Source organism: Protomyctophum parallelum, assembly GCF_964188405.1.
Source record: "Protomyctophum parallelum genome assembly, chromosome: 13".
Lineage (NCBI taxonomy): Eukaryota > Metazoa > Chordata > Actinopteri > Myctophiformes > Myctophidae > Protomyctophum > Protomyctophum parallelum.
Window position 1 is genome coordinate 1988759 of NC_139708.1, and position 11553 is coordinate 2000311.

Here is an 11553-nt window from a genome sequence, read left to right on the forward strand (position 1 = left end):
AGGCCATCAGCCTAACTGCTCAGGTACCGTATGGCTGTAGGCCATCAGACTAACTGCTCTGGTACCGTATGGCTGTAGGCCATCAGCCTAACTGTACCGTATGGCTGTAGGCCATCAGCCTAACTGCTCTGGTACCGTTTGGCTGTAGGCCATCAGACTAACTGCTCTGGTACCGTATGGCTGTAGGCCATCAGCCTAACTGCTCTGGTACCGTATGGCTGTAGGCCATCAGCCTAACTGCTCTGCTCCAGGTACCGTATGGCTGTAGGCCATCAGCCTAACTGCTCAGGTACCGTATGGCTGTAGAACATCAGCCTAACTGTACCGTATGGCTGTAGGCCATCAGCCTAACTGCTCTGCTCGCTGGAAGGCAGGGAGCCAGCTGTAAATTATTTAATTTACGACTCTGTGCTGAATTATAAAAATTAAGCCCTTCTGGTCTAAAATACCTTTAGATCTGTTACTAATGTTTTCTATTGTGAGGGCCTGGCCTGGTACTTCACAGCTTAACCTCTTTACAGGCCCTTTTGCCAGGGGACCCAGTGGGCGAGCTCAGCGCTGCCCAAAAATAAAGGGCCTTTGCTGTGAAAATAAATAATTACATAAAATGTAACATGCTGCTTTTCTGCAAGCAATGTCTGGGGCACCAGTTTAATTAACGGCGAAAATAAAGCTAGTGAGTAAAGCAGTTTGAATAGAGGCTCCTCATTTCAGATGCCTGGAATGCTAAGTGCTGAGTTGCCCTGAACACACTCCCTTTGGCAGCTGGTGGGAGACCGGCTGCCCTGCACACAAAGCTCTGAGCCCAGCTAATGCTCATGGCAGCACTTTATCCACTAAACATCTAATAACGCAACTGGCCGACTGCAAATAAGACTCATTGTAACTAGACATACTGTATAGTCTTTACAGCTGGGAGAATCCCTATGTGGAGTTGTGCTCATTGCTCATAAGTACACTTTGATATGTAAACACACTGTAAAATTTAATGCTGGAAATGTTACTGTGTGTGAATCGCATATGTTGCAGCTTTTGTTATGCCGGCAAAGTGCCCAGATCAGATAAATGAGATGCTTGCTGTTGTCCGTATATGGGCTGTGTGCAGGTGGCAGCTGACAGGTGTACACTGCCGTAGGATTATTATGGGCTTGGCTTCGTACAGTACCAGCCCTCTGCCTGTAATAACAGCCACAGAGGACAGGCCACCTGCAGCCTAACTCTAAGGAGTTGTCTCCTCTATCTCCCAGAAAGCAGGAAGCCCTTTAAGCACTTTAAGAGACCTGTTTCCAGCCCCACTAAACCGGCTGCTCGGAAACAACTAGCACTTAACAGAGCAGACGTACAGCAGAGTGTGATCGCATCACTTAACAGAGCAGACGTACAGCAGAGTGTGATCGCATATCAGCCCAACGGCGTTGCAAGACTGACATATTAAGCAAAAGAATCCCGTTGGCCTCTCTCTGTCATAAAGGTTCAACTTTGTAAACATGTAGTTTTCCTCCTCACTCAACATTTTGGGATAGACAGAAAGTCTGTTATTAAATAATAGATGTCTGGGTAAATACTAAATACATATTATATTTACATTGTGTACACAACACACCCTATGACATACCCTCTCTTTCATATGGTCCATTTTAATAATCTTGTAGTTTCCTCGTTCAAACGCTCTGGATTGTAATAGACAGAAAGTCTATGTTTTTGTCACATTTGCTATTTTGTACACGACACACCCTGTGTGCTTTTCCATAATAATATGTCTGCTAACCCTGTTCTCGTCCTCTCCACCCCTCAGCTGATCCCGTCGATGTGCTACAGCTGCTGGAGCTGTCGGACGACATGGAGGGAGTGTCCATGAAGGCTGGTCTCTGTAGGACCAGGAAAGGCATGGACGAGGCGGACCTGGCCTACAGGATAGATAAGAAGATCCAGCTCAGTGCCCCCACAAAGCAGCTTTTCCCTGGTACTGGACTCCTCTCCTCTCCTCTCCTCTCCTCTCCTCTCCTCTCCTCTCCTCTCCTCTCCTCTCCTCTCCTCTCCTCTCCTCTCCCCTCCCCTCCCCTCCCCTCCCCTCCCCTCCCCTCCTCTCCTCTCCTCTCCTCTCCTCTCCTCTCCCCTCCCCTCCCCTCCCCTCCCCTCCCCTCCCCTCTCCTCTCCTCTCCTCTCCTCTCCTCTCCTCTCCTCTCCTCTCCTCTCCTCTCCTCTCCTCTCCTCTCCTCTCCTCTCCTCTCCTCTCCTCTCCTCTCCTCTCCTCTCCTCTCCTCTCCTCACTCATTCGTCTTCTCTTCATCTTCTTCTTCATCCCCTCTGCAGATTCTCCTTTCCCTGTGGACTTCTCTCTGATGGCGACGGTCCGAGCTAAGAAGGGCACGCAGTTCTTCCTGTTCTCGGTGTATGACCAACATGGCGTCCAGCAGCTGGGCCTGGAGGTGGGCCGCTCGCCCGTCTTCCTGTATGAAGACCACCGCGGTCAGCCTTCACCACAGGAGTATCCCACCTTCAAGAAGATCAACCTGGCAGATGGAAAGTGGGTATAGCCCCAGAGGCATTTACCCCCTCCGTTTAACCACATTCTGACCTGAGATCAGATTCACACGAGGTTTCCGCCGGACACACACTGGTCCTGATGAACCCATTCTGACCTGAGATCAGATTCTAAAAATGTCAGTCGTTCTTCGATTTTTCAAAAAATAGCAGACCTACAAGCTCGTATCGCGCCACTCGGTGGCGCGATATGAGCTTGTAGATCTGCTATTTTTCAATAGCTAAAGCATAACATGATGCTGACACCAAAATGGGTGCCCGGTCAGAATGTGTCCTTATTTTGGCCATTATAGGTGAAAATGTCCAGACATTTCTAACATGTTCCAAAAATATTAACACTATAACATATACAAGCTGAAAGCTCACAACATGTCCCATCACAACACGTAATGAGCTTATAGCCTAGGGGCTAATAAAGGTTTAAAGCAGTTATCATCATTATATACATAGGGCCCTATCTTGCGCCACTCCTTACCCCTTATTCCTAAACTTATTTGCCATTTTTTACTATTTTGAAAAACATTCTAGTTCAACATGTGAATGTTGTGAGCTTGTAGATCGGCTGTTTGAAAAAGTCTTTCAAGGGGGTGTTGCATGATATAGCCCTAGTGTCTTATGAGCCCATATGGGCTGGTGGCACCTTGGTGCCAGACTGTAGTTATGCACAAGGATGCTTACGCACACCAAAGTCCTTAAAGCGGCCCACGGGAGAATAAACCTAAGAGGAAATCTTGAAAAAGCACACGCTGATCGCCAAAGTGCCAATATTTTAGTAGGATGCAGAGTAATGACCCCTTAGGAGTTTCAACGTTTTCTGGGAGTCATCAGATCGTTAAGTATTTCACACTACAGGAGTATTTTTTTTTTAATCGGCTGTCATTATATCTTTGTGGCTTTCACACTAAACGATTGATCGCCGATTGATCAGGCACACTGGCACAATAGGCACACTGCAAGAGTTCACCAAGATGCGATCCAGAGCCGATACATATAGGCTAAATTTGTTTTTTATTTCAATTCATTTTGGCATTTGGCACGCACACACACACGCACGCACACGCACACACGCGCACACACACGCACACGCACACGCACGCGCACGCGCACACACACACACACACACACACACACACACACACACAGACACACAGACACACAGACACACACACACAAATGTTTGCGGTGCAACGCAGATTCTGATGCGGTTTTATCAACATTATTCAAGTGAGATGCATTGACTATTTAACAGCAATATTAGGCTAATATACCTGGATTCACCCACGGAATAAAGGTTATATTATCATCTATCCATACAGACAGACGGAATTCCTTGGTTTCTCTGTGAGCACGGCTGTCCTGTGCTCTCATTGGCTGTAATATGGACCTTCTCGGTCGAAATATCAGACCTGCTAGATATTCAGAAACGCTCAGGAAGGCATTGGCGAGCGCTTACATCACCGCTGGATCTTCTTGCAAAGCCTTTCACACACAGCGAGTAAAACCTTGGTGATCAAAGCCAGATCTTGCGTCAGATCGGGGGTTCTGTCGGCGAGTGCCAAAAAGCACAAATTTGGAGCAACTTCCGTGCAGTGTGTATGTAGGGGGCAGTGTGTAGGGGGCAGTGTGTAGTGTGCAGTGTGTAGGGGGCCTAAGACATGAATCGTTTCGGTGCAGTGTGTATGTACGGGGCCTAGGACATGAATCGTTTCGGTGGTTAAGCCTTCATCACTGAGTCATGTCTTACTCTGCGTCCCAATAAAAAATTGGTACTTTGGCTATCAGCGTGTGCAGCCACTTTCTTGTTTTGAAGATTCCCTCTTCCGCAAGACACTATAGTAAAATAAATCAAAGATAATATCTAGCACCCATGATGCCAATGAGTTGCTTTAACAGGTGCAGAATGTGCCTCCATAGAGTAGCTCTGTATGACGAAGAACAGTGTTTACCCCATCATGCATTTCCCAGACGCAGTTATTTCATATGTTACATGTCTTTGCCCTTCATCACCAGACTGTAAGAAATCTGATCTTCTCTGTCTGGAGCTCAAGGGCCTGTCTGTTTGTATGACTAGTCACGACACATAGATTGCCTCCGAGTGATCTCCTTGCGTCGCTGCTTTTGTTGGATACAGTTTGACCTGCATTCCACATACTGAAGTAGCCATATGTTTTGTGTTTACAGCCTGTAGGGAAACATAATGGTTTCTGCCGGATCTTTGACTTTGAATCCCCTGCATTGCTATAAAGCTCATTCTTAAGCTGTCCCTCCCCGTCACTCTCTCCCTTTGTTCAATCCCTAGATGGCACAGGATAGCCTACAGTGTGCAGGGCAAGTCTGTTACCCTCTACCTGGACTGTCAGAAGATACAGACCCTGGATCTGCTGCGAGGAGACAACCCAGTGGTCAGCACGGAGGGCGTCACTGTGTTCGGGACGAGGCTTCTGGACGAGGGTGTGTTTGAGGTAGGTGGACCTGGTCACCATGCAGTGGGGATTTAGGAATAGCCAGCACACAAGAAATGTCCTTTTCACATGGTTTATTTACCTCTGATGGACAACGCACGCGATTCGGACTGAGGGGCCATCCTCAGCGTTGTGACAAGATAACAGGAAGTGAGGTATGCATGATACGATCAAGTGCGATTGAATACATGTGCCAACTGTCAGCGCCTTGAAAGCTATCAAATGAAGACTCAATGTTTACATTCAATCATGTGGTACCTATAGACAGGATAAATGCCTGAAACTAGGCATAGAAGAAATCAAGCTTGATGAAGTTTGCGGCTTGAGCGATTTGGGGATTTCTATATTATATAATATATGTTTTTTACGTTTGAAGTATTTACGCTCAATGTTCTATTTCACACATGTAGCATTGATGGCGGAATTCCTCTGACTGATACCTGGAATTACGGTATGACATTTTTCGGGAGCATTTTTCGTTAAGGAGGTGATTACCAGCTTCATGTGATGAATACGACGTGAGCTTATTTCATCAAGTAGGCAATTGAAGCCAGAGGAGCTACTGTATTCACTAGAGTAATAAATAATGCGTATTAGCTGAGTCTTCTGACATGGAGCCACAGGGGGTTCCTGATAACCTTGTTTTTTCCATTTGGATGACTTTCCAATATTTATAACCTCATTCCTCAAAGTAACACACTTAGAAATGTTTCCCAGGTCTCTGCATTAACACTCATGCATTGTTTGTATCAGAAAGTGCTGGGTCTGCTGTTTAGGCCAGTCAATCTAAGCTAAAAAGGTCTGTGACCCAAAATAAATTGCAATAGTAATCGTTCAAGGTTTTTTTTATGATACTTAGGGGTCATCCAAATAACATATTAAAAATGGATTATTATATACATTTTGGATCATGGTAAATTCAGGAGTTGAACGTTGGGGTAATTCAAATTTGAATGATGCTTTAAGTAGCATGTGACATGTCAAACTAGGGTTTATTCATGATTCTGAATCAATTGCAAGAAAAAACACTCCTTGGGCTAAAAAACGGCCATAACCGTCTTCACAAATGTGATGAGGTCAGCACATTTGGGCACATTTGGGCTATGCCAAGGAGTGCTTTTTGTGCAAAACTAATGCTTGGAATGGGTTCAGAATCATGAATAACCCCTAGTTGACATGTCACATGCTATGAATTTACCATGATCCACAGTTTATATAATGATCAATTTTTAATGTTATTTTTATGACCCTAGGGATCATAAAAAAACCTTGGAACGATTACTATTGCAATTTCTTTTGGGTCAAATCTTAGATTGACAGGCCTATGTTACCACTGGAGGGCTGGGGGTGTAATGAGACTGGTGCATGCGAGGGCAGGGTAAGACAGGAGACAAGAGAGGGGGGGCGGAAGGAGAGGGGGGGGGGGGGGGGGGAGGACAGAGGACAAGGGGCCAGGGGGGATGGGGGGGGGGGGGGGGGGTTGATCAGTGTCGTCCAGACTTGCCCAAGCTCCATTTCCAATCGCTGCACCTACAACTGACATACTGACATACTGCCTTTGTTGTTTTGGACAGCCCAGATCCGCGTAGACGTGTTGATGGCGGTATGAATGGACAATTACAGACTCAATTGTGTTTGGACATTACAGACTGTGTGCGAGTGTGAGTGTGATTGTGTCTGTATTCCGGTCGTTGTCTGTGGACAGTGGTGAGACCTGATCCCCATGGAAGAGGAATTCCTGTTGCTTCTCTGTCTGTGTTGACCCCCGTGGCGACGGGTCCTCCTTATTACCTGTCAGCAGAGGAGGACAGGGGTCGTGCAGGCCATTATTCCTACTCCACTCCTCTACATTGTTTGCTTGCCCGGCGGAAACCACTTTTTAACCTTTTGAAGTTGAACACTTCGAAGCTTCCACAGCTCGGGGAGATCGGATAGTTCACACACATGAATATGTGAATGCGCGAGAGAGAGAAAGCGCCAGAAGTTGAAAACGAGGTTCTGGGATCTGTTCCAATTCTACTCATTTTCTTTTCAGTAACCCTTATTGTCATAAATCACTTCTCCGTGCCTCCCATGACAATATGCAACTGTGTACCATTGTCATTCTCGATGAGGCTCCACTCTTAAATCACTCGCCCCTCCAGCATGCAACAGAGATCAGCTTAAGCCCCCTCTATTGCCATGACCTCAGGCTCTGTGTCTGTTTAGCGTTGAAATGAGAGAAAAGCAGACAGAGAGGGACAAAGAGAGAGAGAGAGAGAGTTCACATTGCAAGCCATCTTACTATCTTTCACCCCCTCAGGTTAGCATCTGATCTAACTAAACCAATGCTGTTTTGACCTTAGGAATAAGTACAGAGGACTGCAGGGGCTATTATCTTTAGCCTAGTGGGCACGTGCCTTCTCTGATTTCACTAGAAGAAAACCAGATGTCCTTGCTGCTGACAGGACAGTCGCCACCTTCGGGTATAGTGAAATATCTCCCCAAAATAACCTCCCCTGTTCAAGCTCCACCCTCTCCTAACTTTTCCACAATTGGCTATCCTATGCCATAACTTAAGTCATTCTCTCCTTCCCCTCCCACACGATCCTTGTGTGCAGATTCTGACAGGCAGCTCAGTATTTTTTTTTCTTGAGATACATCACAGTGTCCCACTCCAATTAAGCAATCTGTCTCCATGTGGGCCCTATACGTTTATTGGAGATCATTCCTCAGTACTGTCAGTCTTTGCCCTGTACAGTCCCTTTACTGTACTTGTGGGAGTGATATTTGTGGCAATGACTCACTGTATCATCCTCTATCATCCTGTCATCTGTCCAGTCCATTTTTCTCCGTTCAGTGAATGAGCAAATGAGTGAGCAGCGTTCCCACGCATCCCGGAAAAGTATTACGTTTGTGGTGAATTGTTTAGTAGCAACTAGCAAATAGAATCTTACACAATGTAGTACAATGGTAATTAACCCATTCTGACCTGAGATCAGATTCTAAAAATGTCTATTACATCCTGACAGTTTCATTATTAACCCATTCTGACCTGAGATCAGATTCTAAAAGTGTCTTCGATTTTTCAAAAATAGCAGACCTACAAGCTCGTATCGCGCCACTCGGTGGCGCGATATGAGCTTGTAGATCTGCTATTTTTCAATAGCTAAAGCATAACATGATGCCAACACCAAAATGGGTGCCCGGTCAGAATGGGTTAAATGCATGTTCATGTGATTATTAGATAATGGTTTCACACCTATGTGAGCGGGTTTATGTTCCAATGCAGTATTATCACATTTTAAACATATGTCAAGGATTTCACACGGTATCAATATACTGTAGGAGTGGCTCTCAAAATAAGTCAGGACAATTATCTGTTGAAAACAGTGCTTGTACTGTAAGTGTTTGTGTGTGTGTGTGTGTGTGTGTGTGTGTGTGTGTGTGTTTGTTTGTTTGTTTTTTTGTTTGTTTGTTTATGTGTGTGTGCTGTGTTTGTTTGGGTGTGTGTTCCTGTGTGTGTGTGTGTCTGTGGTATGCGAGTCGGGTGAGGTTGGTACCAGGGGAGGAGAGGTTGGTACCAGGGGAGGAGAGGTTGGTACCAGGGGAGGAGAGGTTGGTACCAGGGGAGGAGAGGTTGGTACCAGGGGAGGAGAGGTTGGTACCAGGGGAGGAGAGGTTGGTACCAGGGGAGGAGAGGTCATTCGGTGGAGCAGTCCATTCTCAGGCCAGGCCTCTGGGCCTGTGTTCCCAGGACCCGGGGGTAGAGTAGAGGGAGCCAGTGTTCCGGCCCAGTTCTCCCAGCGTGGGAGCACAGCATGTGAGCCTGGGGACAGCGGTCAGCCCCTAATGTCTCTATTGCTTCCAGATTGCCGGCAAACAGCTACAAGATTTTAGCATTAAAACCAAAACGCCATGTTGCCTTTTTTTGCACCAAAGCAAACATCAAACTGTCCACAAGTCTGGCTGCACTCCCTCTGCGGCCTCCGTGTGCCCTGTTTGTGTGTCTCCAACACGCTGGCTGCCCAGATAGGATCCAGCCCAGTGTTTATTTGTGAAATTCAGACCCTTATTTCCATCTGGTATGTGCCGGAGAAACGGAGATGTTTTGGGTGCTTTGCTGTTGACACAGGCACATGTTGAGTCAGTGATATATAGAGCATGTCATTAAGGCTTTGTTTCAATGCTCAGATTCAGATCTAATTTAAAAAGAAAACTCACAGATTGGAGGATTGAAGACTAAATTGGTCAAGGTCTGGTGTAGATGCATTTTCCTTCGGTAATGATTTCTGTCTGATTGTGGTCATATGTTTTTGGTTAGTTGCGTTATTTGTTTCACAAGAACGGAGAAACAGCGAAGCTGTTTCATGGCGAGGGCTGTGTTTGCTATAAACCTATGCAGACTCACATTCACCCTCAGGCTCACATTCAAACATATCTATGACGAGTCACACCAGAGGCAGTTGGATGTTAGAGAGAGTGGAATCTCATTAATTAAAGGCTGGGTGAAGGGGAATGCACTCAATGGGTCAAGGGGTCTCAAATAAGTCCCTGGCAAGATCTGATTGGGTGGAGTGCTATGAATGTTGGCTCGCAGACCTCTTACTGCAGGCCCCCATCACACAACAGGTTAATGAGTTAACGAGAAAAGGTCACAGTTGAGCTTTTAGTGGGAATTCAGCAGAGCAGAGCAACTCTGACAGGTCTATGCAGCTTCAAGCTGGGTTTGTCTGAGCTAATGCAGGATGTTTGTGTTTGTCATGGTCGGCGCTGAGGGGTTAATATGTTCCTGAATCCGCCCAACGTTGCCACAGATGTCTTCTCTTAAGATATTCAGAGCAGCAAATGAAGCAGAATGGGTCATGACTGGGGCACAAGTTAGCTTGCAGTGTGTTTTAGTAAAGCTAACTTAGAAGAAAGACCTTCTCTGTCATCTCTTCTGTCATCTCTGAGATTGGATTGGATTGAATTACCCCCCCCCCCCCTCTCTCTCTCTCTCTCTCTGTGATGTTTTCTTAAAGCAAACAGGGTTGCAGCTACATGCAATAATGTGAGACATATTCGAGCATTTGTCATCATTCAAATTAGTATTCCCGTCCTTTGGTACGGGATGTACTATATCTTTGTACCTATACTGTACATCCATTTGTGGTTTTCCTATGTTCACGTACTTCTCATAGAGGCATGATTTGGTCTGCGTGGGGTGATGTATGAGCTACTGTTAACGGATGTTGATTCATTTCACCTCTGGCCACTGAGCCTAATTAAAGAGAGTACAATGGGACTGTAATTACTGCTACATCAAGAGGCTAATCTGACTCAATTCATCACACATGCCTGCCCAGCTGTCCCTGGATAACAGTTTACCCCCCCCATGTGTTTACCATGCCATGTCACTTTCAGAGAGTCTTATCATTGATCTGATCTCATTCCTGTCAAATAGGGCCATGGGGCTGTTGTTTACATCGGATAACTGGCAATATCCGTAAGCCTGTGTTTCTCAGAAGGACGCGAGCAAAGGCTTGTGTTAGTAATCAGGGGCCATCGGAGAAAGATGTCAGCGGTGCCGAGCGTGAGGAGTCCAGTGAATCCAACAAACGCTCACAGGCAGCACACGCGTGTTCATGCGTGTGTTTACGTGTTGCTGGCTAGGCCTCCAGGGCAGCATGGGAACTGCAAGCCTCGTGACGGCGGCTGGAACCATGGGAACATGTTATACATTAGAGACAGTAGAGTTGCTCTTGTTATGTTTCAGCCAAACATCATGATGTCACCGTCCCAGCCTTACTCATCTGCAAAGAGAAAAGCCTGCTCACGAGTCACGACCTCCGTCAGATGTATTTCCCCCCCGGATACGATCACACGATATGTTTCGAACCAATCGCAACACTTGAGCGCTATACTTCCACCGAAATCCAGCACTTGGTACACTCTACAGCAGTGGTTCCCAAAGTGGGGTCCGGGGGGGGGGGTCCTTGAGGGAGTTCTAGGGGGTGATGAGTGTCAATTTGGGGGTCCTTGACATGAAAAGGTTTGGGATCCACTGCTCTACAGCGTATAGGTGGTTCTGACAGGATGCTTGTCTCCTCTCTGTGTTTTCCCTACAGGGAGAAATCCAGCAGCTGCTGCTGGTGGAGGACCCCCACGCCGCTGAGGACTACTGTCTGAACTTCATACCCGACTGTGACTCTCCTCTGCCCTATAACAGCCATGCCCTGGAACCCCAGGAGGTTAGTACTGTGACTGTGACTCTCCTCTGCCCTATAACAGCCATGCCCTGGAACCCCAGGAGGTTAGTACTGTGACTGTGACTCTCCTCTGCCCTATAACAGCCATGCCCTGGAACCCCAGGAGGTTAGTACTGTGACTGTGACTCTCCTCTGCCCTATAACAGCCATGCCCTGGAACCCCAGGAGGTTAGTACTGTCACCATGCAGCAGGGGGAGACACCAACGCACATGCGCACACACTCACACTCACACACACACTCACACCTAACATTTCAGTAACACTGCATACTGGCATGATAGGTGATAATGATAATGCAAAGCATATCGTCAAGAGT

At 46.7% G+C, this 11553-nt stretch overlaps 1 protein-coding gene across 3 annotated transcripts in view; it reads left to right on the plus strand.

The window, feature by feature from the left end:
- col5a3a (collagen, type V, alpha 3a) overlaps positions 1-11553 on the plus strand; it is a 95807-nt gene that overhangs the window by 9812 nt on the left and 74442 nt on the right. For all 3 annotated transcript variants that reach the window (XM_083780269.1, XM_083780270.1, XM_083780271.1), the window contains exons 2-5: positions 1796-1963; positions 2314-2527; positions 4844-5006; positions 11096-11218. In XM_083780269.1, the coding sequence (XP_083636395.1) occupies positions 1796-1963; positions 2314-2527; positions 4844-5006; positions 11096-11218 (668 nt within the window). The remainder of the gene's footprint in view (positions 1-1795; positions 1964-2313; positions 2528-4843; positions 5007-11095; positions 11219-11553) is intronic.